The sequence below is a fragment of the Taeniopygia guttata genome, chromosome 8, assembly GCF_048771995.1.
Source record: "Taeniopygia guttata chromosome 8, bTaeGut7.mat, whole genome shotgun sequence".
NCBI lineage: Eukaryota > Metazoa > Chordata > Aves > Passeriformes > Estrildidae > Taeniopygia > Taeniopygia guttata.
This window is the reverse complement of record NC_133033.1, coordinates 7,129,145-7,157,022: the sequence shown is the minus strand read 5'-3', so window position 1 is coordinate 7,157,022 and position 27,878 is coordinate 7,129,145. Positions and strand designations below refer to the sequence as shown.

General features: G+C 41.1%; 1 protein-coding gene across 9 annotated transcripts in view; it reads right to left on the bottom strand.

Annotated features, from left to right (window-relative positions):
- The window catches only part of BEND5 (BEN domain containing 5), an 878,609-nt gene that overhangs the window by 343,658 nt on the left and 507,073 nt on the right, over nucleotides 1-27,878 (bottom strand). Inside the window, exon 1 of one of the 9 annotated variants that reach the window (XM_002196552.7) lies at nucleotides 7,313-7,743. The exons of the other annotated variants lie outside the window; for them this stretch is intronic. Within the exon in view, the coding sequence (XP_002196588.1) occupies nucleotides 7,313-7,532 (220 nt within the window). The 5' untranslated portion in view covers nucleotides 7,533-7,743. Of the gene's footprint in view, nucleotides 1-7,312; nucleotides 7,744-27,878 lie in introns of those variants that run through there. 9 annotated transcript variants of the gene reach the window in all.

The following is a 27,878-nucleotide window of genomic DNA, read 5'->3' as shown; positions in this document are numbered from 1 at the left end:
ATGCAATTTTTCTTCCAGTGGAACAACTGAGATACCCAGTCTAATTCTGGTAGGAGTGACAGTTATTGATATGGTCACCTATCTGTAGTCAAATTTCTAATGCACATGAGGTCACTCAAGTACTTTGCAACGTTCTCCTTTTGCATGTGCTCACTTAGCAGATTGTTCAGATCTACAGCCTTGCATATCAGCCCAGATGCTTTGCTGCAAGAAAAACCTACATGTATTTTCTTTCTTAATTTCCATTATAAATATAAAACCTATTTTTCAGTTCAGAAGTGAATACAAAGTCTTATCAAAAATTAACCAAAGGCAACATGGCTCAAACTAATACAACTAAAAATAGTCATTATTCTTTGTCAGCAGAACTCTCCCTTTCATTTAACTTTCAGTGATACTAGAACTTGGCTGAAACACAAACACATGGAGCTGGACAATCAAGTTATGAAAAGACTACGCTGAGAAACAGGAAATCACGCTCTCTACAACGCTGAGGAAGGTTTTAATCCTGGATCCAATATTTACTTAAACACTGACTTGAATAATTCAAACTTTTCATCTTACTGTTCCCATCTAGCCCACTGAAGTGTTGTACAGATTTGTTAATATTTGTACAATACTCTGCACATGTCAAACACAAAGGATTACAGCTATTATGGAACAACTCTCTTAATCCTTTCTGAAACTACACTAATACAGCATTATCACTACATTTAAAAGAAACCCTGAAAACAAGCAGGATGTGAAAATTCCATCCTTTAAATCTTTCCTCTGCACCTACACATGAAACTCAACTATGGGTATTACTTTTCAAAACTTAGAACATGATAAATATTTTACAAAAATATTTATAACAAAAGCTATGTATTTCTTTAGAAGTTCAAAAGCTCATTTAAAGAGATCATCAATCCCAATGACAGCTGTAATTTGGAAATCTGGCTTCCCTCACCAGTCCATCTGTATTAGACTGTACAACTACACTGGGACCAAACCCTGGGATGATTTGATGATCACACAAAGCCATGGAGATGCTGCCCACGAGCTGTCCAGCAGGTAAAGCAGCAGCCTACAGAGAACACTCCAGGAAGCCTCCACAACATCCCTGCCCGAGGAAAAAGCTCACTATGGAAATAAGAGGGTAGATTCATGCATTTGTTCAGTTTCCATACCAAAATGACAATGTGGTTAAGCCTCTACTATTTTTAAAGAAATTATTTAAAAAACACAAATAATTGACTGACTGACACTTAGGCAATACACTGGAAAAAATGTTTCATTGTTAAATTATGAAAACAAAAACATTAGGTTACATTTTCTCCCTTTTCACTCCCCTGCAAATTTTAGCATATTTTAATTAGTTTTCGTTACCATAGCTACCATAACCATACTATCTTTGAAGTCAATTTTATTAAAATCCTGAATTTCATGTTTTTACTGTATGCTACCTGAGCTTATACAACATTTACAAGCATAACTGATGTTAAGTGGTGCAACATAAGTACTAAAACCACGAAAAACAACAATAGTGTAGGTCACCTGTATGTCTTTATGTTTCAAAAATAAATTAGATTATTTCTGACTGTTAAGGTAAAGCAAAAAGGAAAAGTGACTGAGGAACAAGCAGGTCAGCTGTGAAGGGTTATAGACAAACAAACAAAAAATGTATATTCAGAATAAGCAAGGTGATACAAGAAGTGCGGAAATTAAATATAAGTGCAAAATCTTCTTGCACAAATAAATCCCAGCTTTTAAATTAATTTTTACTGGCATTTAAGCCTACTGATGACATCATCACTCTCATTAGGGTTACTCCAAACCAGTACTTAGCAGTTACAGTTTTAAAAGTTCCAAAATGTTTTTGCTGCTGCCATGTAGCTTTGTGTCAATGTGCCATAATAAGGCTTCAACACTGAACAAACAGAAATGACACCAAAAGCACCCCACAAAATTGTGCCTTTGTGGAAGTCCTTCATATTTCAGATATGGTCCTACACTCGAATTTAGAAGAAGGGAAAAAAATCCTCCACTCTTCATCTTACATGAGTTAAAAATAAGCCAGAAATGGATCAAATACAAAATGAGTGTGAAATTTAGCTTTAAATATTTTTCATGAATACTGCCACACTTGCGTTCAGGACTATATTTAGGAGTGTGAAGTAGTTGGTTACTCTGTTACAGAAAATGATTTGCAGAACCTCTGCGTACAGTCAGCTTTTACCTGCTGAAAAGGTAAAAACACAGCAGTAGCACGTCAGCTAAGGCTGACAATGTAGGCTATGCATGTCAAATATCACAGTAAAAAATTAAAAAAAAAAAGAAAAATAAAAATGCTGTTCTGAATAAGCTTACTTCAGCACTGCCTGAACTGCTGGGCTTAGTTTCTCTCAGTGACTGGAGTGGGCCCTTGGCATAGCAAGACCTGCACAGGCACAGGAGGTGACACCACCATCATGGACAGCTGGACTTGCTGCTCAAGGGCAGTGACACAAAAGCTCATCCCAAGTACTCACAAACCAGCCCAGGGAAAATCAAACAAATTAAAAAAGAGCCTGTGAGGAACCACTACCAGTATTGGGAGGTTTCTCACAACCTCTTGCTGGCACTTCTTTACTCAGGACAACCCTTGGGATCACCCAAGAAGCACCTGCAGGTGCTTTGATGTTTTTCCTGGTGCCGTTTCTCCCCAGGTCTCTGTCACACACCATCCAAGCAATGCATCCCAGCAGGGGACAGGCCCAGAGAGTCCTGGGAATAGTCAGCTGTCCCTACCACAATGGTTCATTCACCCAGGAACATGGGATGGAGCACAGGGACTGTGGCCACAGCCAGGACCTGCTTTAGGTACTCCTCAAACTGTTGGAATGATACAAGGGGGGAAAACCATGGAGAAGCCCAAGACTACAGAGATACCAATAAAAGCTTGGATGTAAATATTACACATCAAGACAACTTCCTGACCTAAATTTTGTATATTCTTAATATAATCTAAAATCTCTTACTGCAAATTTTTCACATATTCCAGAATTTGACAAAGGGTCTTTCCTCCATGAACTTTCCATAGCAAAGAACCTTGGATACACACTAAGAAATTGAAACACTCTCAACCTTACTCAAAACTCAGTCCTAGAATAATTTTATTTAAAATTTTTCTATGAACAGAGATTTTACATCCTTCTGAAATACACAGTAACATCTCACCATGAGCCGCACAGGCTCAAACAAAAAAAAAAAAATTACAGCCTGCTTGAATAAAACGTGGAGCATAACATTTTATAAAAGGGCAAGAAAGTATAGGGATGCACCAGGTATTAACACATTTGCTGGGGCAGCTAAGGAATTGCTGTGAGAATCTAATGGAGATACGTTTGCTATGAAAGCGTGGGTGGGAAATGTTGAGGGCAGCAGCTAGAGAGCACAATTATTTACTGTAGTCAGGAAAGAACACCTCCTAGAAGAAGACAGTCATTATTAACTTGTTAACAAACACAGCCTGAAGTAGGGAACTTCTAGAAGTCCCAGAAATTCAATTAATTTCACCTAATATTCATCACGTAGAAAAGAAAAAGCTCCAATGGAGTCACCTACAGAACATGCTGCTATAAGATGCACATGGTCATAAATAACATTCTGCTAGTGACTATTAGACAAGTGTGGAAAAGCTGCAAGTGGTGTATGTCTGTCAAGGAGAGGGACCAGAAAAAAACAGCTTTGGAGCATTTTGAGGAGAGGACAGAAAAGAAGAAAAAGGAAGGGTGTGGATGATCAGGAAGGCAGACTCAAGCTTTTTCTGAAAAGCTGTCTGCTATTTTTGTATTCTCAACAAGACAGACCAGCTAACGTCACCTCAAGACTGCTCTGTAGTCAAACTCCATTCTGCTGAGCTCCATTTTCCATTCAAGAGGCAAGGAAAATTATTCCTTTATTAGTACATAGCCTCAGCTGCTGGGAGCCAAATGGTGAACTTGTTAAGGCAAGGGACATTGACTTTAATACCCCTGCTGTGGCTGGAAGGCCTAGAACCATCTGAGGCAGGTCAACCTTTGTGGTTTGAGTCTTTGGCTAATTTTTGATAAAGTGGAAAGTTCCCAGGTGAACACATCCCAGAAGTTCCCAACCATGCAGACAGGAACACAAGGGAAGCACAGATGCTCAGTTCATCTACGGCTCTTCTCCAGCACCATCACAGTACCCACCACAGAATAAAAGACAACAGCATTTATCTCCACAACATATCAAGTCTCTCACAATTACCTGATGATCTGAGCATGTCCCTACACAGTTCCCTCTTTTATTTTTCACTTTTAAACTTATGATGCCTTTACAGCAGCGCTTTCTGCTCAGCAGAAACAATATCCCTCACAACTGCATTGGCTTCCTACCATCCAATCTCAGCACAAAGGATCAGAGAATTGCTTCTAGACTCTCTCAAAAGAGGACAATTGTTTTATAAACTCTTCATGCAACCAGTGTTTCAATAAAGTTTTGCATTATGGGTATAAACCTGTACTTAGGCCTGTGTGAATTCCTACATTACAAGGGTAGAGTTTGAAAGGTATCTAAATTTCTTTAGACATAATAGGAAAGGAAAATTCTTTTCAAAAGAAAACAAACATTAAGATGTGTTTTGTATCTGTGTTCTTTCTTTCCTTCTTTTCTTCTAGTTGCTAGAAAGGAAAAACAAATGGATCTGTTTATCGAACTATGACTAATTTCCACTTCATGGACAGTGTTTGATCAGGAAAACATACATACAAAGATAGAACTTTGCTTATTTGAGCAGCTTTACATGAAAGAAAATTAGTCACCCTTCAAACTGTAAAAGAACACTTTGCAGACTCAAAAAAAAACCCCCATTTTCCCCTCTTATTCTTTTTTGTTGTCTGTTTAATTTAATATCTGTAGCATAACTTTGATCCTAAAGCTTCTTCCTAATGAGGAATTCTCGGGCCAAAGAAGTAAACCCTTAAAGTCATTGATGTATCGTTTGAGCAGTTATGGGTTCCTTCCAAAAAAAAATCAAAATCAAATATGTATATTTTAAATATAAAAGCAACTTTATACACATTATTTACCTTATTACTAAGATAGGCTGGAAACCTTTGGAATTAGAAGTTCTGTACTGGTATGTGGAATATTACTGCAGACTTGCAAAATTATTTTTAACTAAATAAGCAGTTTGTATAACATTACACTTGCAATGTTTTCCATGAAAACTTGCCTAATCTGAGCTGGTCACTATAAAGCAAGAATTGTGCTATGATGTCTTCATGGAAGACCATGTTTTCTCTCCAAGGTTTTTAACCACAATAAAAACAAACACCAATATTAACATTTTGGGGGAAATGGCAACTTTAGAAGTGACCCTTGGTATAGGACTTCTCTTGAATTCACCTGAGGTATTTTTACATGGTACAGGGTGGAAAGAAGTAGAGTAAAGTAAAGTAAAGGCTCATTTGGTGTTCAGGTAAAAGTTTTCCAAGAATGCAAAACACAGATCTAGTCAGAATATATTTATATGTGAGAGCTGTCATAAAGATACCTGTGTGTTTCCTTGTGTACCTGGCTCAACAGGAGAATTTCCTATAAAAATAAGAATCTCTGGAAAGAAATGAGAGCAAATCACTAATACAGGTAACAAGTCCTATTCTCTGGAGGAAACAGCATATATTGGTTTGTCCTGGTTCAAGATACATGAAACAAAGAGAAACTGTACAGAAAAATTCAGGAGAGCACATCTTGGGCAGACACCAGGCTCTGCCTGGAACAAGGGTACTGGCAAAAAAAAATCACTTGCTGCTGGAAAACTGAGGCAATCTGGTGGGCTCAACATGTGAGTAAAGATCTAACATATCTAAATATCATATCCAAGTATTTCTCTGGATCACTTCAGCTGTGCTGAGACAGAGAGGAGGAACTGAAAGGGCACTGCTGCTGCAGGTCCCCAGTGGGACAGAGGAAGGTGAAGTGCAATGGAATTGCTGCCTGTGGGAAGAGGCCATGCAAACCCTGGACACTGAGGTTTCTGTCTTCCATGGGTCTGCAGGATGGGAACCTGCAAGGAACACTTCACATACACTCCTCTGCCACAGACAGGGCAGCCAAAACATGGGCTGGCACAGGACAACAAAAACTTAGCGGGAGAATCCACTCCTCTGCTAGACGGCTTAACTAGTTCTCCTGAACTTCTGGAGTTGCAAATACTCATAAACTAGAAAAGCTTTGCAGGGAACTCATGTTTGGCTGTTCCTGACTCTTTTGAGGTATTTGTTTATGGCCAATACTAGAATAGCATTGGCCATAAACAAATTTTGCCACGATAATGGCAAAAGTCACTGGTTGAGCCAGGGACAAACTGGGCCACCACCAGTCTAAACTAGCTCAGGAACTGTTAACTTTCAAAAATAAAATCAGAAAATTACCAATTTTAGGTGGCTTTAACATCAAGCCACTCTGTTTAGACATCAGAACCCAGCACTGCCTTCTAAGAGCTCAAGACTAAACAAAAGAGTTTTTTAAGCCATTCCATATTTGGGGAAATAGACATAACCAGTACTTTGCCTAAACTGAAAAAGTCAGGATTAGAACCCAGTGTCCTCTGCTGCCCAGCCTGGCATTTCAAATGGTCATTAAAGTCTTTCAAAAGCCTATTGGGCAAGTCCACACTAACCAGCAATTTGCTACAAGCACCAAACTTCCTTTCCATGTCAACTACGACTATGGCAGCGAGGAAACTTGCACAAAGTCTTCAAGGAAATATTGCCAGAGTGACTATCTGGGGTCACTATCAATGTACTAACAGCACTATCTCACCAGGGCTGAACACCTTCAAGTAGTCAAAACACGGGCTTATTTCCTGGTATACGCTTTAATTGGTCCTCTTAGCTTGGAGACATTTGTTATCTTTAAACACGAAACAAAGCGAAGGCAGCGAGCCCACGCTTAACCAGAGCAGTACCTGGAGGTCTGGCTCCACTATCGCCTTCCGATGGGTGAAGTCATTTAAACTAACAAAGCGGACATAAACCAGCACCCCTCAAAACTGCCAAAGGTACACAAATGACTCCATGCACTATAAATAAGCCAAAAACCTAAACTTTTTTTTTTTTTTTTTTTTTTTGGTTAAGTTTCCACCTCCCCCCTCCCCGCCTACCGCGGGGGAGCATCACGGGGGTCGCGGTTCCCGTGGGCACCGAGCCTCGGGACCCCTCCCCGGGCCCGGGGCCGCTCGGAGCTGCCCCTCCCCACCCTGCCCACCTCCCTCAGCGGGGAGGGGGCGGCCTCGCCCCCCGCCCGCGGCCCGGCCCGCCCTCACCTGCCAGCGCCAGGATCTGGGCCTTGTGCAGCAGCAGCCGGTCGCCCCACTCGCCGGGGCTCTCGTCCTCCTCGTCCGCCGCCTCCTCGGGGTTGCGGTACACGGTGTAGACCTTCTGGTTGTCGAAGTCCTGCTGGGAGGTGGGGCTGAAGTCCCTCACGCGGGACACGGGCAGCGCGTAGCACACGTTGTCCTCCAGGAAGCGCACGAAGGCGTACATGGTGCGGGGCGGCCGCGCGGCTCCGCGCCCGCCGCCGTATTGTTCTGCGCCCGCCTCTGCGCTCGGCTGAGCGGGCCTGGCCGCGCCGCCCGCCGGGCCCGCAGACGGCGCCGGCCAGGCGCGAGCAATCCAGCGCGGAGCGACGCGAGCGGGGCGGGCCCGGGCGGGGGCAGCGGGAGCGGCGCCGGCCCCGCTCGGTGACCGCCGCGAACAGCGCCTCAAAGCCTCAAACAGCAGCTCAAAGCCTCAAACAGCGCCTCAAAGCCACAAACAGCGCCTTAAACAGTGCCCCGCACGGCCCCTGCCCTGCCCCCTGCACCCTGCCCTGCAGGGCACACGGCCCGCACTGCCCGGCCCCTGCGCACGCATCGCGCCCCACACGTCCTGAGGGAGCTCTGTGTGCCCCCACGCTGAGAGCTCCGCACACGCGTGCCGCAGAAATCGGCTTTGTTCAGAGAATCGTGGAGTGGTTTGTGCTGGAACAGACCTTAAAGATCATCTCCTTCCAGCCCTGCTGCCCCCGGCAGGGACAGCTTCCACTGTTGTGCCAAGCCCCATCCAGCCTGGACACTTCCAGGCATTGGGCATCCGTGACTTGCCTGGACAGCCTGTACCAGGGCCTTGCCACCCTGTCCACACTAAAGAATTTTTTCCTGATAGCCAATGTAAACCTGCGCTCTGTCAATTTGAAGCTGTTCCCCCTTGTCCTATCGCTACATGCTGTTGTAATAAATCTGTCCTCATCTTTCCTCTTAGGTCTCTTTCAGGTGCTGCAAGGCCTTAGTAAGGTCACTGTGAAGCATTCTCCAGGCTGAACAATCCCAATTCTCCCAGTCTTTCTTCCTTGGAGAGGTGCTCCATGGCTCTGATGGCCTTTGGAGGGGAAACAGAGGAGTGACGCAGTGGAATTTGTTTTGAGGGCCATGGCAGAGCCTGCGAGTGCAGGAAAAGGGGCAGGAGGGACCTGGGCGAGGAGAGTGGATCCTTCTGGGCCAGACAGCACAACAAAGAACCCCACACTCATCTGCCACTTGGCAACAGCACTGGAGCATCAACTTTTACATGAAGGTCCTCATGGTAACACAGAGCCACCTGCACTCCATCATTCCGTGCCCTGGGGGTTGCTGGAGGAGCACAAAGCTCCCCTGTCCTCTCCCAGAAGAGCACAGAGAGCTGAGAAATGCTGTGTAGGTGTGTCAGAACAAGGGTTAGAGGCGGCACAAGTTTTATCATGAATTCCCAAACTTTTGGAGACTCTTAGATACAAAAGATCTAAGGATGTTTTGAGGTTCATGTATGAAAAGGGTAATGTGGCAAAGTTGCTTATGGTTCAGAGCAAACTCATACTGCTGTTTCTAGTCCTGAGGTCTGTTTTAACCAACCAGATTTAGGAACAGAACAGTCACATGGGGAGAACTGTGTAATGTAATAATATAAAAAAAAAAGAAAGAAATCACAGAATGTGATTACGAGTACGAGAGAGGGCCATCACTAGTTTTTTGTTTGCAAAACAACACAAAATGAAACCAAAATATATTGTCTTTGTGGGTTTTCATATCTCTGGGCATTTGCAATACTATCTGTGCCCATTGCACTGAGTAAAACCACACTGAACTTTTTTTTCCTGGTTATCTTTTGTAGACTTCCTCCTACATGGGGTCAGACCACAAGCTGGAAAATGCAGAGTTCAGCTTTGACTGAACACTGGCACAGGTTCCCAGAGAGCTGCTGAAGTTTCCATCATTGAAGGTAACTCAAAAGGATCTGGGCAAGCCTTTGAGCAGGGGCTGCATTAGGTGAGCTGCTGAGGCCTCTTCCAACCTCAGCCATTCTGTGACAGTGCCAGAAACCTTTGGTTGTGCCCAGCAGAAATCTGCCTGTCTTAAACAGCACATGAAAACATAAGGAATCTATACAGGTGTAGTTAAGCCAGTGTAAGTATTCACCAGCAAGCTGTAAACTTCCCATACAGTAATGGCAGCTTTATTATTTTAGCAATTACAGAGTTTTGCAAATACTCCAGTTTAAGACTGGGGATTTAAATGGCAGTACTTTATGTTAACAATAAAGTTTTGCCAGACTCGTGTGTAATTACAGGCAAATATAACTCTGCTATGAAGTATAGATGGCAAATGTATTCTTGTAGCAAGTCTGCAAGGGAAATGAAATTCTAGCAAGGGTTGTGTTGCTGATCAGACAATACCAGCTGCTGTATCACTGCTGTCTCCTCTGCCTCGTGTTACAGTGGGGTACAGGGAGCTGCAGAGACGTGACAGGACAGGCTGATTGCTGGAATTATTCCATGGACACTGTTAAAACTAAATGAAGGACAATTTTGTTCTACTAAGTTCGGTGGCCAGTGAGGGATTGGGTAGAGTGCCTCCTGCCAGGATTGTATTCCCTCCACAGCTGAATTCTATTAGGGGTGTGTAAGGCTGCTGTTGAGGGAAAGGAACTCAGAGCAATGGGAAAACTGGAAATAAAAGGAAACAAAGAGAAGGTCAGGACTCAAAAATTAGTTTGAGTTGGAAGGGGAGAGATCTCGTTGGGTACCAAGGACGCCTGGGTAATTTGTCCCAATGAAAGGAAGCCAAAAGGCTTCATGTGAAGGCAGCTAGCACCATGGTGGGTTTGTTGGTTGGTTGGTTGGGGCTTTTGGGGAAAAGGAACGCTCTAAACTGGTGTTTGCAATATTTTACATTTGAATGTTCAATTCAAATCTTTACAGCAAAGACTAAAGATCTTTGCATCAGCAGCAAAAGAATAAAAGGTCTCAAATCCTTTAGGCAGGCTGTTTCACAGTTCTCCACTGAAGGACGTTTTTGGGAACAGATAAGGGTCGGGATGATAAATGCATGTTTACTCTTGGTCCCTTGCACGCACGTTGAGCCAGAAGGCATTATAATGCTAAAGAATTAATAATGATCACATACATTTTTTCTTCTGCCTACAAGGAACAGTGTTAATTTCTGGCTTTAAAATCTATAAATAATCTGCACTGTGAAGCTGTGAAGCTGAGGAAAAATCCATTAAAGCAGTGAATGAAACACAAGTCGCTTGTCACTCCTGTCTTTTGGACCTTTCCCATTTCTACTAATGGTTAGCCAGCTTCTTTAACACAGAGTTGAGCTTGAAGTTTAAAGGTGCAGAGCTATTTTAAAGGTGTAGATTTTAAAACTCATTGTAAAGGGAATTACTGGAACCTTTCTGGATTTAAATCCTTGAGCCAGTGCAGCCTTTTAGAAACAGCACAGCCCTGCTGAGAAGTGAATTGTTGTACTTTCAAAATGCAAATGAAGCCTCAGCTTAGAAAGTAATGCTGTCACTCCAAGAGTGGAGAAACCACAAAGCACAGTCCCAGCCCTTGTGGGACTCCTGAGTGGCTCTTTCTTGGAACACTACTTATATTTTGCTGGTGTTATTTTTTTTGAAAAGTAAAAGAAGCATTCAAGCAAAAGCGGACGTCCGCAGCTTTCATATGCACTCTGTGTTTTCACTTAAAGATACAAAAGCTAATAGTTCCAGTAAAAGTTACGCAGGTGCCAAATCTCTTTTCACAGCAAAACATTTAAATTAGGCTCATCATTCACATTATTCCATATTTAGTACCAAATTCTCAAAGGACACCATATTTACTTTAAATCTGCTAAAGAAGAAATTCTCTTTTACTGTTCCAGTGGAGGTGCTTCACTACTACCTGACTCTTCAGCAGTAACCATACATTGGATAACTACTAGGAATCCCTATACATTGAATATGTGGTTTAGAAAACTATTGTTTTCTTGTGGATTTATTTGTCCTACAAGTAGTGCATTTCGTACACAATAGCTTTCAAGCTCAAATACACCTTGAAGAAAAGATATACTCACAATTTTTGGGTAACACTGTATTGGAACGATGACATTAAAAGTCATACAGGTCAACGAAGAACTCAGTTAACAGGCACAAGAACTGAAGACTGTTCAAAGGTTTATATATGTTCAGACACACAATATACTCATAATCTGGCTAATTTTTATGAAGAATATGATCGGTGGAGTGGTCAGAAGATACCTCCACTCCATAGTTTGCATTTTTTATCATATAATGGAGTGCAAGACAAAGTCATTCCCATGTATGAATGAAATTTCTTCTGAAGAAAGTCTCATGTACAGTTTCTAGGTGTTTTGAGAGAGTGGGTGGTTGGAAGGAAGGAATCTACTATCCAGATGGAGCAGGGTAAGCATTCCAGAGGGTTGTTCCCCTTTATATTTTAAAATAAATTTTAACTAATGAGACACTGTTGCCACACTGTGCTTTCAGCATCACGGTGATTACATATAAAAATACAAACAAATAAAAAAAAAGGTCCTGTTCCTCTGTGATCCTAGAAGATGGGTAAGAAAACATTTGTGTCCATATATAATTCTGAAGCACTCCATTATCAAGAGTAAGGGAACCTAGATTACACAGATAAATTCTGAAGATTTAATCTTTTGAGATCTATGGCCTTAAACCATCCTCAGTTCCAATTCCTCAGAGTGATCTAACTTTTCTCAGGGCTGTGGATAGTAGTCAATCATCTTTTACAGTAAATTCTCACACCCTCACAGAATATTCTTTCAAATAAATGAAACCCAAGGCACATTTCATGGATCCATTCACATAGGAGACACTTATTTCCCAGCTGGTGCATTCTGTAGCATGAAAAGGTAACAATTAAGCCGAAGTGTCCACAGGAGAAGGCACTTTTCTCACTGTTAATGACTGGCTGGAGAAACCAAGGACCAAAGAAAAAGCCAGACAGTCATTAACTTCTGGAAATTCCTGACCTAAAGGTCATTATTACTATTATAAAATTGGAAAATGAAAAAGTAATTATTTTCTTTGGGTTTTAATGTGTATTAAAAAAATAAAATTCCGGTGTCTGTTGCTGTGGATACTGGTCTGTAATGTACTTATCTTTCCCATTCTGGCAGGCTATGCAATGGATAGATCTGGGACTGGCAACCCTTCAGGAATGTGTGCCAGACTGTATTTTCCTCTTCCAAATTACAGGTTAAATGTGCCCACAGAAAGTCAACAGGAACCAGGAGACGCTGCCAGTGGCACCATCTCTCCTCCGTGAGAGCAGCAATTCCCCACCCTCACCCAGCCCTGCCTCCGAGCTGCAAATTACTCTCCAACATCATGGCTTTCAGCTCCTACCCTCATGTACACCATTCCAAATCTTGCTAAATGCCATCTTTTGCACTCAGATAAAATGCTGTTTTCCATGTGATAAACTCCTTTCCTCTGAGGAAGGCAGGGAGGGCTCTGTGTGAGCTGACTCGTGCATGGACTCACCTGTAGAATGCATCCTTCAGGTGCCATTCCACTGCCTGCAAAAACTGTTCTGGAGATGATATTGCTCTTGCAGCCCAAATGATCTTTATTGCTACTGCCATCCACTGATGGCTTCAGCCTATACATTTTCACTCTAACTGGGAATTTTATTTGAGATTTGCCCTTTCCTATTATCAACCAGACACTTTCCCCTGACTTTTGACAGGCATTTTACAAATATGACTCTAAAAGTAGCTTTACGTACATAGATTTTGCCCCACTGCAAGAATTTGATTCCTTCTGTACTCCTAATGAAAAAAGTTAGTTTCTTTTGGCAAAGACTAAAGTCTTTTTGTAACCTTTGGGCTTCAGTGTAAAATATCATTACTAGACACTGCCTGTGATTATGTTATGTTTTAGACAGATCCTCTAAGTAAGATGATATTAATGACCCTTTTACATAATATTTTCATTTTGGTTTTCTAATTTCACATCTCTACAGCACTGTTCTGTCTTGAGTGAGCATTTATGCCTCATTCTGACAGGGAAAATGATCCTGCAGCCCTTTTCTGCAGAGACCTATTCTGCTTCAGAGGTTCATACAAGTAGTGTAGGATAGACACAGAAGGAAAGGAGGTCAGCTACTAAAAATGCAGGATCTCATTTTTTCCCAAAAAGGTACCTCCACATACTCCCACTTCACTTTAGAAATCTGATTTTTGCAAAAGCAAAAGTGTGGACAGGCTCCAGAGATGCTTCTTGCTGTTTTGGAAGGTTCTGGACAATCAGCAGCTGCAGGAATGGGATTGAGTGAAGGCAGAGTCAAAACTGCTTAAATAGATGTTTTCACAAAGCAGTGCTTTTTAATTTATACTCCTGTCATATTCCTTATAATCCCTTTCAAGACTGGTTTATATTTCATTATAAAGTGAGTTTTTAGAAAATGTTCCCAGGACTTAGTGCTCACATCTCACTGCTGCAGAAGATAGAGTTTTCTACTTCTAATGAAAGTCACAATCAGAGATGGGCCAGCTGCTCTTCTGAAGAACATCAACTAATGCGAGCACGTAAAATCCTGTTGTAGAAGGTGAAAGGGAGATAACAGAGCAAGAATAATCCTTGGAATATTTCAGAAAATATGCCTTCCTCAGCTGTGCATTGTTAATAATCATGTTTAAATTAAAAGAGCAGAAAATGAAAGCTGAAATTTATGGAAAATGAAAGTACTCCCTGATCTAAAATCCTTCACTATGCTCTCTGAACCTCTTCACTCTAAATAAAACCAGACATCTTTATCATTTATGAGTTACAAGTGAAGCTGCACCTGGTCTGTTCTAGTTGGTGAATTAAAAAATAAAAAACAACAACACACAACAAGCCAATGGGAATTGGAAGGAATTGCTGTGACCCAGCTCCCAAAAATTCATACAAAGGTAACTGTGATAGACCCCTCCAAGAACTGTTGTAGTTTTTCAAAGCAGAATAACTCCTTTTATCTCATATTGTGTAGATGATTGGCATTCATCTTTGTCCCACTTACAAGGAAGGTGTTCCCTCAAAATAGAAAATGGCATAGGAAACTGATAATCCAAGAGGTGTTTGAAACCTCAAGGGTCTTCTTGCTTTGCTGGTATTTTCAACAAAAGCCTGGGCAACATCTATTGTTCAATAATATTTAACATTCAGGGGAATCTGGATATTTTTTAAAGTGTGACCAGAAAAAAGGGCCCTTCCTAGGCTGTCCCAGAATTCCTCATAACAAAGAAAGCTTTGTTTCATAAAGAAATACCTTGCACTGGAATACCCTAGGGAAACCAGGGTCTGGGGCTTTTTTAAACAAAGACGGGAATGTTCGGATTCCAGGTTCCCTTTAAGTACTCTTCTAACATGAATATTTTTAAGGATTCTCTATCAAGTTCATGCATGAAATGTCACCCAGCCGTTAGTATATTTCTATGCAAATACAGCTGTGAAAGCTAATAACTGAAATCTGCATTTTTTCCACATTTCCAGTGTATTAAGCAACTTCTCACTCTTTCCTGTTTTGTAACTAACATTAGCCTCTTGTATCAATAGAACAAAGCTCAGGTTATACTGCTTCCTGCTTGAATTCTCTGCAAACATCAAAGGTGGACATTTGAATAAGCAATTTAATGTATACATTTTTATTCAGTTCAGTATACTGATTTTCTCCTGGTAGGAATGAGAATTCTGCAAGATGACTGCAGAGAAACACACCATTCAGAATATGAATTGGAATATTCTTGCAATGCTTTTCAGTGAGGATGGTGTGATATTAAAATTAGAATCCTGCATATAATCAGATTTTGATGCTTGTACACATTGTGTGGTATTTCTTTTCCTTTACAAGGTTTATGTGCAAAAACACAGCAATCCAATATTTGGAACATGCACTGTCTGCAGATACTACACCATCCAAACTGATGAAAAAATAATGTCAAGGAAAATAAGAAAGTGTCTGGGGCACTCCTGCATACAAACTTGCTAAATTCATCAGAAGTAGTTTTACTGTTCTGAAGACAGAAAATATTGCAAACCCCATCCTTTCAGAACAGTGAGAACAAACAGGGCTCATGTCCATCCCTTTATTAAATCTTGGACTAAAGATTGACTCTTTCAGAGCTGTAAATATTTCTCTTTCAAATATAATCTTTCAAATTCTCTGATACAATACACATAGAATTTCTTCCAAATGGCCTATATTTTCCAAATTCCCTCTCTTATTATTTACCAGTGCATGTAAGAGGTAAATAGAAAAGATAAGATAGGTGGGGATTTAATTAGAAGCAAAAGGAGGCACTACTGAGAATATATAAAAGTATTTAGGGAGCATAAATATAAGGCATACCTTCAGGTTTTATCCAAAAATGCAAGAGAAAAGACCACAAAGCAAAGGAAGTCTCAATGTTGTTTAAGGGCTAAAAGGAATCAGCCCAGTGCAGCAGCTCAAGATTCTGCTTCAACAGTTAACTGATTGGGAATTAAGCTAATAATGCTTTAGATAAATTTTCACTGATGAGAAGTGATGAATTGACACATTTCTAAAGAAGTAATGACAGTTCAGTAGACACCCGTATCTGTCCTGCCTCTGACATGGAGGCACTATCCAGAATCACAGAATCATGGAATCATTTATGTTGGAAAAGACCTTTAAGATCATCAATTCCAGCCATTAACCCATCACTGCCAAGCCCACCACTAAACCATGTCCCTGAACACCACATCTACACCCTTTTAAATATCTCTAGGGTTGGCGACCCTACTACTTCCCTTGGCAGCCATTTCCAGGGCTTGACAACCCTTTCAGGGCAGAAATTTTCCTAATATCCAATCTAAGCCTTCCCTGGTGCAGCTTGAGGTTGTTTTGCCTTGTCTTATTGCTTGTTACTTGGGAGAAGTGACCAACCTGGCTACAAGCTCCTGTATGGTAGTTTTAGGGATTGTTAAGGTGACCCTGCCCCAGCTCCGCTGCCCTTCCCTGGACTCGCTCCAGCCCCTCAATGTCACTCTTGTCATGAGGGGCCCAGAACTGGACACAGCACTCGAGGTGTGGCCTCACAGTGCCCAGTACAGATGGACAGTCACTGCCCTGCTCCTGCTGCCACACCATTGCTGGTACAGGCCAGGTGCCACTGGGCACAGCTGGCTCTTGTTCAGCCCCTGCTGACCAGCACCCCAAGGGCATTTTCACAGTGTCTCCAAAACTCACTAAAATCACTCCTGACAGCTCTCACAGTTTTCATTTGTTTTGAGTTTTTTTTGACTCTGTTAACCATAAGAACAAGGGTAGTAGCTGTTCTTGCCCTCACACCATGTAGCAAAATAAACTCAGAGGTTGGATGTAGCAAGGACTCCAGTGGACCTCAGATATCTATATGCAGCTTTACAATGCAAGAAAACCGACAGAGTTATTGCTTACCCTGCAGGGCTGTCTCAGTACAAGATCTCAAATACCATCTGTGCTCAGTGTGGAAGCTGCCAAAACCCCATCCACAGAAACCGTGGAGCACACAGTGTTGTAACTCTCATCTTGCTCTGGAGCAAAGATTGAAAAAAGACACCTCCATCCTCTTACTTACTCAGCCTGAAATACTCACCCCTGACAGGTGCAGATACAAAGTTCTTTTCAAAACTAGGCTAAGGGAGATTTCTTTCAAAATCCACCAACAAGACCAGGAGATGTCTCTCATTTTTAATTTATAAGCTCCTTGCTGGGACCCTTGCCTGGAAAGTGAGGTGCGTAGCTTTGGTTCCCCCATCTGCCTGAAGGGGTTCAGCCCTCCCACTCTGCACCTCCACTTGTAAAATCCTTTCCTTCACCTAGGCACACATAATTTCCTCTACTCAAAACCCTCAGGAGAGGGATGCATCTGTCTCCCTGTCTCCTGCTCAATGCATTACACCCCAGATGAGTTCTTACTGATCACTTGTAAAGGTAAAAGTACAGCAAGTGACTAAGCTACTGCAGGGTCATGTGTTTCTTCCACAGAGAGCAAACTACTTTGAATTGACTCACATTCATAGAATCATAAAATGGTTTGGGTTTGAAGGGTAAAATTATCTAAAATCACCTCCCTTGACCTGCTAACTGCACTGCTCTTGATAGGTTTGGCTTTCTGGGCTGCAGGCACACATGGCCAGGTCATGTTGAGCTTCTCATTAACCAGCATCCTCAAGTCCTGCTCCTCAGGGCTGCTCTTAATCCATTCCCTGCCCAGCCTGTATTTGGATTGCCCCAATCCATGTGCAGAACCTTATTTTAAGAGCTCATATATAAGAGCAGTCACTGTAAATCAGCAAATTTACAGAACACTTGTTATTCCTCAGTAATTTCTTTAGGGGTCTGTATTCTAGAGAGAAAAGTATTGCTGAAGTGGGAAGTAAAAAATGTAAGTAGCAATTAGATTTTCTCTTAAATACTCAAATAGCTCCGAGGTTTTGTTTTCTCTGAAAAATGTTCTCAGTGAGTGTATTTGGTGCTCTTGCAACACATGGCATGTTTCAGCTTCTTTGGGGATTTAGGATTTAGTTTTTTATACCTTCAGATTTTAAGGCAAATGGAAGTGGAAAAAAAATGCTTACATATGAATGCCTTGCTTTAATTGTTTTACATTTGATTGTGGTCCTTTCTCAAATAGCAAGACCAATATAAATGCCATGCTTAGGAAGACTAAGTAGAAAACCAGAATTCCCTCTGTCTTAAAATTTTGCCTAAAATGGCAGCTATGTCTTTGAGATGCTATTTAATTAACATCAGAGGAAAACTCAGTAATCAGTACTGCTGAGTGGTTTATTTACTTGGAAAAAAATATGGGTTGCAGTGCTTAACTTTCATCTTTTAAGTTTAGAAGTTTTGGTACCAGTGATATAATTTGCAGTTATCTCTAGGCAATTAAAATATATTCTATCATTTAACCTTTGGATGATATATAAATATGCATAGACACTCCTACAAGGCAATTTGTCTGCCAATCTGGAAAATGCTAACGCTGTAGTCAATAAGTCAACAGTCTGCAATGTTAAATTATGAAATCAGAAAAAAGTGCAGTTGGCATTCAATCCAGATATAAAGATCCTAAGGATTTCCAATTTTCTGTGTGGGACAATAAATTTCAAAGACGACTGTATTCTGCCCCAATAATCACGATCTGCACAGTGTGTTCAGGTATTGTTGGAGAGATTAAAACCACAAAAACAGAGCAGAACAGCTCAGCATCAGATAATCACAAGCAATTCCGTGTCAGCGACAGACAGCTGGAGACATATGCCAACAATATTGTAAAAGTGGGAAAATGGCGATTTCGTGACAGCAAGGACATGGGTTTCATACATTAGGCTAAGTTTCAACCCAAAACATTAAAATTGGTGTTCACAAGTAACAGCTCTCTGTCACAGGGTTCAGAAAGTCTACTATTTAGCATAATAACTATGTAAAGCAAAATTAGGCAGAATAAGATATTTGTTTCTCTAATATTTTGCATGCTGAGCACCTATTTGATTTCAGTGTTATCATGGATAGAGAGATCAGAATATTTTTTGCCTGATCAGCTGGAAGAGCTGTCCAGTTATGGACCAGACAAATTATTTGTGAGAATCTTGTGTGAAAAAGCGGATAGATGGAATTTTATCGGCAAATATTTGTCTAAAGATTTTTTTCTTCCAAGTAGTTTAAAAGAAAATGAACAAGTCTTGACCTAACTTGAGTTATTCTGTTTTTCACTTTCCCTTGAGTTTCAAGTGTCCCTGTTCTTCTCTGATACTCATTCCCATCTATCCCCGCTTTTGTCTTTCACTTTTTAAAATTAAACATCTACTAAGAAGTAAGTCCAAGAATAAAGCCTGAAAAAATCCTATTATATTTATTGCTGTGAAGCAGAAGAGAGTGCAGGGAAAATACTTAGACTTGTGAAGCAAAAAATAATCTACCTTTCCACTGGTTTCTCTCAGAGCTTCCCTTATAGACGCATAAAATAATTTTCTTTCTTTTTTCTGTAGGAGACCATGTAAAATCAAGATAAAAAATTTCAAGGCTCTGAACCCAATAAACCCCAAGTTTCCTATTTTCACAAAGAGTTCTCAGAAAACCCTTTGTATGTTGGATTTCTTGTAAAAACGGGAAATAGCTTGAAAATATTCATGAGGAACTAAAAATTGTTCTGATGAGTTCACTTCCCCTGCATATGAAGAGCAGTTTCACAGTGATGTTTTATAGAGATGGCTGGGCCTGAATGTTTTCTGATTTTACTGTTCAAGCCTTGCCTTTGTATCTCAAGTGTTTTGTCCTGGGATCTCACCGTGATTCCTGAAGCTGTGACTCTCAGGGAGGGTAATGGAGACAAGTGGCTTGTGAGGAAGCTCAGGCCCAGGTCCCTGAGGTGTTTGGATTTTAGGACTCGGAGCCTGGTGCAGGTTGAAGAGTGATGTAATGCTTCAGGCGCCGCTGAAAGAGTTTGAAACACCAATGCAATAAGAGGCGTCAGCGGGGAATGGCAGATTGATTGCAACAACTAATGCCAAAAAGTTCTGGAAAGAAGAAAAATGTAGTCTGATGAAAAGAAATAAAGAAGAAAGGAGGGAAAGGATAGTAAGAGCTTTCACGCCTCCGGCAACCTCCCTGTGGATCGATGTGCATTGGGGACTATTAATCCTATGACTGTTTTTTTACACTGGTGTGTAAACCTTGATGATGCCGTTCAGTCCAGATCAGCAGGTTGGATTGACAGGATCTACCCTAAAAATCAACTTTACTGAAATTTGAGTGGATTGATGAAGCTCGTCTTTTGGATCAGTGGAAGGCCACCACCTCCAGATGAGAGATCGCCCATCAATTTAGGGTAGGAAGGACCATTCTCTCCTGAAGTGATTATTGCTTCCTCAGATATGGAGCACAGACTGGACACATGGTGTTGGTGTGGCTGAAGCAATATAGGGTAAGTTTTAAACTACCCCTTCTCCTTTCCCCACAGATTAATACCTCAGCTATCTTGTGTGGTAGCTTTTTTAAACAGACAAGAACAGAAATGCCTGATTTTGGGATGCAGTGAACCACACTCTGAACCATAAACCTCTGTTGATGTGTGAACAGAGGCCCAAAGCCTCAGTATATCTGATCCTGAGAGGCTCACAGAGAAACAAAGATGATATTCCAGCCATACAGAGCCCATGCACAGCACCCATCTGCTGTCACAGCAGGATGTGGCTGCAACAATCCTATATCTAATGATTAAAACCTGCTTTAACTTGTGTTTGGGTCGCTACCATGCAAAATGCATTACAGCAGCCTCCATGCTCCTCTCCAGCTGGAGAACAGCCCATCAGATCAGCACTGCTGGAGGAAAACTAAAGCCACCTCACAGTCTCACCTTACCCAGGCCAGAACACTGACTGGTGCAAAAAACATGAATCAGGAGTAAAACAGAGGGCTGAATACATTAATCAAAATGATCCCTGTTGCAAGATCTGCAAAGAACAAAGAAAACAAATCCAAGGAAAGTTAACATTAGAAACCATTTGCAAGGCTGCACAAGTCAGCTAATGAAATAACTGTCAATTGTAGACACAAACCTTTTGTGCTTTCACACAATTTAAATATAAAGTAATTTGCATTCAGGTATCCAAGTCTCCCTGAAAAAAAGATTAACAATAGGATTCGCTTTCTTTCTACAACCTTTTTTCTCCCCCCCTTCCCCCCAGGGGTGGCTCTGATAAGGTCACCTTATTAATGCAGATCTCTGTTTTTCAGAAAGCAGCCAGGAGTTTAACTGTTTCACTGTGAAATGATCTATGAGATGAGAACAGTCCATTTTTTATCCTTGATTGATCATTTCAGCATATATAACAGCAAATCCTAAGGGACACCACTCAAATCCCTGCCTCAGAATGACCTAGAGACTCAGCTCTAAAAAGTGTTGCGCTCCACTACACAATCCTTCAGCGTTTTTTCTTAACTTCACATTTTCCACTGAACATAATAAAGTTGCCTTGCATCATTACAGTTCTCTACAGAAAAAAAAAATCTCATAAATAAGTAAAAAGTTTTAACGGCTGAGAATTGGGTGCCACTGCAGCCTGCTGCGGAGCTGAGCCATCAGGCAGTTAATGCCTTTTCCCTAGACACAAAGGCAGGAGCAGGTCTATGATCTCAATTCAGGTGTCACGGCTTCTCATTTCCTTCCCTGGCCACCAGACACCTGTTTCCCTGCTCTTAATAGCCTGTGATGGGAACTGCCGGGTGCCCAAATCACAGGCTCTGGCTCCTGTATGATGAGTTGAAAATAAAGCGATTGCCCTTTATTTTTTTTTTTTTAGTTATTTACTGTGTCTAAGCTTTATCTCAATTCCATTGTTGGGTTATTCTTCTCCATTCTGTGTGCTTCCAGCCAACTAATCTTCATTTTGCTTTTTTTGATGACTTTATGCTGACATATACGGAGACCTTAAATAAATCATTACGATTATAAATAGCAATGGCTGGATTACAAAGGATTCTGGAACACTTGTGATAGTAAATTAGCAGGCAGGCAAACCTACAGCTGCCAGCAGCTGATGTAATATTTTAGAGAATTGTTTTCTAGATTGCGTAAGGGAGAATTGTTGTCCTTTGAGCTTCGTTCTCAGTTTCTTTCAATCTGTCAAACTGTTCAACAATATGATGTTCACACAAAGTTCACAGAGAAACAGCTTATAAATCCCAAATATCATACACACAGACTGGGGAAAATGCAAGCCTGTCTCAGGCTTCACAAGCTAGAATTTAGGGAAAAAAAACTCCACAGAGATGTATCTATTGCTAACAGCACCCCTGAACAGATAGATATTATATCCACAGAAACAGCTACCACATCAAGGAACATTTGCACAAATTTCCCCCTTTTTTCCTTCTATCCTTTCTTCATAAACATCAAACTCCAACAGGCTATTGTGTTATAATAGTGCAGCCTGTAAATTCCTGTAATCAACTGATGGAGCAACATTAATTATGGAGACTTTGTACAGGCCACTTGCGTCTTTACATCCCTTTATAAAATGCTGACACATTCCCCATCTAAAAGGGATTACAATCACAGAGGATGATCCTGCAAATGCCTACTATTGAATGCAGCATTTTCTATCATGACTAAGCCCACTGAAGCTACCAGAAACTCACATGGCCAGACAAAAAGCTCTGATTCACATATATGACTAACAGAGGCGTTCAGACCACAACATTTTCTATCTGACTATGCTTTTGCAGACTGAGATTTAGGGGGCTGATGCTTTCAGACTTGAGAATCAGTCTGGGACAGCAGGCTGGCTGTGTGATGACGCAGGTAAGAGGTGCAAGAAGAGGTAGTGGGTGCCCTCAGAAATAAACTTAGAGAAGGAAGACAAAATTTGGGAAGCTGTGTTAGGAAGGCATCAGGTATTTATGTTGTAATGATGATGAAGTTGAGATGGGAGGGGTACACGACGTGGAAGGGATACAGGAGAAAATAGCAGAGATATACTAAAGACAAGATTTGGATTAGGTGGGATTTAGCCAGCAGAGACAGAAGGCTCAGCGCTAATATCAAGAAGATGGGAAGCAATAAAAGGATTCAAAGAGCAAGAGGCTTAGTTGTGAGCAGCAGGAGAAGTGATTCTTAGCCAATCCATTGCACTTTGGTAGTAGCTGTTGCTCAAAGGCAGCATACAGAAGGTGAGGTCCACCAAAAACTCTCATAAACCCCCTGATTACAGCAGAGTCAGACCAACCAGATCCTGTGCTGGTCTGGCAGGCGAGTTTGTGGGGTGAATCATGCAATGAAGCAACCTTACAAATACCATATGAAAGTAGCTCACGTAGAGAGCATCCTGGGATGGAATGCCCTTGAATTGAAAGGAATATGTTGTTCCTTGGCACAACATGTAACTGCCTTTCACTTGTCTCATTTGTAGAGAGTGATTTTAGTCTTTGGCAGCGATGAGTGGCACATGTTGGAGGTGTTTTGCCTAAGGTGTGCTATTTCATTAGCTGAATGTTGCTTAACAAAGCCTCATCATTTCAGAAGACACACTGTAATGAATTATTTGCAGGTTATCACTGATAGATACATAAAATCCACTGAAGGCATCAATTGTCACTCAGCAATAGCATGGCCTGAATATTTATTACCTTTTATTTACTTTATGTGTATTCTATATCATGGACACGTAAGAATTCTAAGACACGTTAAAAATCGTTTCTGCTGATAAACATCCACAATGTTAAAATCAATCTCTTTTCATCCCCACCCAAAACAAAGCAATTCTCTCTCCTCCTATTCCCCTGTATTAGGGCTATAGGGAGTTTAGGGAGAATTCTTGCTACAGTGCCTGGTCTTGGGCAGCTCATATTCTTCCACAAATGCCCCTAAAAATCACCATTAGCATGCAGCAATCCAGGGACAGAATAAAGCAAGAAAGCAAGATTAGTGTAACAATGATTAGCTTTAGCGTAGAGCATTATAAGGTCAAATTTCTGGTTGCTGGTCTGGGTGACTATTTTTACAGCACAGTGTAACTGAGAAAGGGGCTGCTGACTATTCTCAGGTTTGTGTTAAGGCTCTTGCTATGCCCAGCGGAGATGAGAGCTTTCCCAACAGCGTGACACCCCACAGGGCTGGCTTTACCTTAGTTTTCCATAATAAATTCCTGCCTGTTGAATATTAAAGGTATACCTTCAATCACAGACTATGCAAATATTGACGACATTATTCTGAAAATCTTTACTTCCCAAAGTGATTTTTTTAAAGGCTATTATTACTTGAAAGTTGAGCGTCTTTAGGATTACACTATCTGTGTACAGCAACTTTGGGATGACATGCCAAAGAGAAGTATGTCTGGCAAAGATGGAAAAAAAACAAAGAGAAGATTTTAAAATTACTTCAAAATACAACTTGAAGCCACAAGCATGTCCCTTTTAAGAGAAGGAATGAACACTTATCTTATATTTTGCTTTTTAAAGAATAAACCATATGAGAAGAGATCTCAAGGTAGTTCAGAATAATTGTAACACTGCAGCTAAAGGGTTATTACTCTTCACTTTGCAGCAACATGGACTTCCATGAACTTGGGATGACAGGTACAAACCCAGGACTGGCAATAGGTCAGGACACAACAAGGCTACAATGGGGAGTGCTCACAGCAAGTTTGGATCATGAAATATAAAGCCCTCCTGCAGAGACAAGGCAGATGGAATAGCTGTGCTTTTTGTAATAAAACACATCATCCGATTCACATTTCTATCATCAGGCTGTTTTTTGGTTTCGTTTGTAATTTGCATTAAACATCCTGAGTTGAGCCTGGATTTCATTGACGTAAATAGACTAATTTTTTTAATGACCTTCACCTGCTGGTTATATACCAGTCTCTTAGGTCCAAAAGGGATTTGAGGATAAAGAAAAATATAAAACCAAAGCAAATCAAAAGAACAAGCCTAACTGGATTAAAATAAATAAGCCTATGTATACTGTCCTCAATTATTGACAACTCTTTGGATTGTTACTTCTGAATTGAAGTTGACATGCCTCCATGTGATGCACTAAAGCAGTTTAAAGCTGATACAGAAATTTAAGGGCTCAACTCCTTTCTTAACATAAAACTAGAGTGTTTTGATATGTTGGAACTAGGGCAATTAGTAATGATACATTTGCTGACAGGTCTTGAGCAGGAACAATCACAAACACTGTGCACCCGGTACAAGATTTATTTGTCAGAGTGCATGCTTTTTAAATCTGAGTAAAAATGGATTTTGTAAACTGATTGAGATTAATTAAAGGTATAACTCAGGGAAGGAAAAAAAATGACTCACTGCACATTTATTTTCAGATCATTTTTCACTGGAAAGTTTGCAGGTCTAACGAGCAGAAGCTACTGACACAGTGTGCAAATGGTTCTGCTTTCACATCACAGGAGAGGGATTTTTTTCTCATTTTTCTTTCCTTGGCTTGTCTGAAAGCCAGGTGTCCAGTCTATGAGGTTCCTGCCAAGGCACCAGGGAAAAATGTATATTTCTGAGCAGAAGCTGACCTTACTACTTCAGGAAAGAGTAAGAGTATGATTCTGGAAGGTCTGGGAAAATACTCTCTGTATGAAATTTCTCAGCAGTCAGGAAGCAAATATAGAAGAGCTTAAAATATAAATTTTCTCATGTATTTTTTTAATGTTTGAGACTATAAACACCAAAGAAGAAAAAGAAAGTGATGTAAATGATAAAGGCTTCAGCAAGTGGTTGTAGGCTGCATTGTTCCAGTGTAAGCCTATGGCTTTAGCCACTTCCCCAAAAGGCTTTTTGTACAACTCCAGCTTTCATTGTAATTTAAAACAAAACAAAAAAACAAACTCCAATATATTTGTATTTCAGATGATTCAGCTGCTGTAAATTAATACCCCAGGAAAGACCTGAAGTGACACCCATGCAGTTCTGTCCCATATCACTCTTCCAGTACAGCCTGGTGCAGCTGGTGAGCAGGGCCCAACCCTTCAATCCCTTACCCAAACCTCTGCTTTTTCCCTGGAGAAGCTGGGGAACAGCTCTCCTTCAGCACACACCTTTCACATAGGTGAGCAGGACCCCAAAGCCCCAGAAGCAATAGTGCCATAAAACCTCATAGCAGCAGCAACCTGATTTTTTTCTTGCAAGCAAGAGCAGACATTCCACCACCTGCCTGGAAGGAATGTTCTGTGGGACAACACAGGGAAGTTCAGCGAGGTGATTTGGAGGGGTGAAAGGCAGGTACATGGTCCCTGGGAGAAATGTAATGGGCAGTGAGTACCAAACCAGACAAAACACGACTGGTTCTCTTATTATCCAGTGTGAAACCCAGCAGAGATTTCAGGGCTTAACATGATATTGTGAAACATCAAAATTATCACTTGTGCCCAGACCTAAGGACAAAATATTATTTGCCAAAATATTGGGCAAAACTTCAATGTAAGAATGGACATTCAGAAACAAAAGGACATTTTTTAAAATGTGATGTTACTCCAAAAGTTCCTTCAGGTATTTTTACTCAGTGTTTCAAAGAGCTTGTTAACAGAAAGACTCCTCAAAGTCTGCACCATTTCCATCCATGCCACTGCCCCTGCTCAAAGGGGCAAGTCCTCAAAGCAACACATTTGAACAACAGAAATAAATGGAAAGTGGAAAGAAAGTTCAGCAGCCAGAGCTGCTGTCTATGCTTGGTTATTCTGGTACTGCTCTCTGGGGATCACTCTGCTCCCAGCCAGCATCTGCAGAGAGAGACTCTTGCTACCTCCAGCCAGGCCAGAAAGGATAATCTATCTGAGTGCCTGTGAAAATCACATAATCCTTTTCCATCAGGATTAATATCCAATGTCACACCAGTCTGATACATACAGGATGAAGTCTGACACTTCTTGTTATAAAGGTCACGCAAGGAAACAATCTCTGCCTCCCCAAAGCAGAACCCATAAGTGACAAATTTCCATTCACCCTGTGTGTGTGTTAAAGAGGAAATCTTCATCATCACCATTTTTATTTATTCCAGGGAACAATTTCCACCTGGTGAGCCTGGAGCCTGCATCTGGGTAGTTTTGTTCCAGCTGCAGCAATAGTTTAATCGGAGTGAAGCTAACAGCAGCATCCCTCCTTCCCTGTGTGGTTCAGCTGCTGCCCGTCCCCCTGCAGAGATACCTGTAGTGATTCTTGCAGGAGAAAAATGACCCATTTTCAGGTACACACAAAGAAGCATTACAAAATAAACCAAACTGCTGCCTGCACTTCATCACAAGTTACAGCAACCTCATCACCTGCAGAAAATGTGTTATTACATATATGAGACAGATCATAACTGGAAGTTGGAGGCTCAATAGTCATAAATTCAGGTACAAGCAGTAAGGAAATGTATTTTTCCTCATTCATTTTTAGCCAACAGTATGTGAACAGCAGTTTGAAAAGCTGGTGAAGCAAGGAGGCTTGGAACAACTACAGCACATTCAATCGACATAAGGACGGGATCAGGTCTTGTTATGTATTCATCTTATTCCACCTTGTTAAAATCTAATCCAACTTGCACCATCTTCCAAGACCTGGAGCAGGCCCAGAAGAGCAAATCAAGCTTTCCTCAATGACATAGAGCAGGCAGGTCCTGCCTTTTGGGATTATTAAAAGATCCCATTTTACATCTTAACCCTGCGGGCAGAAACAAGTCTGCAAGTCACCTTACATGAAGAAATGAAGGAAGGTGTTACATCATTAAAAGCCAGGCTAGTATTTCTAAGTGGAGGCACACACATTAACTAATTGAATCACTATCTTCTTATCTTGGGGAACCAAGCTGCTGTTACTCCAAATTAAAATGCAAATGTTCACCATCTTTCAAATAGTAATGTGAATTTGAAGTTGGGGACTGGCCTTTCTGTAAGCTTTAACTGCTCTCTCTGCTCTCCAGGCTTGCAAACAGACAGTGTTATTCTGATTGCTCACACTGCTAAAGTCTAAATTTCTATCCATACTGCTATTTTGCCAACTTTTGCCATCTTTAGTCTCAATGTTTTGTA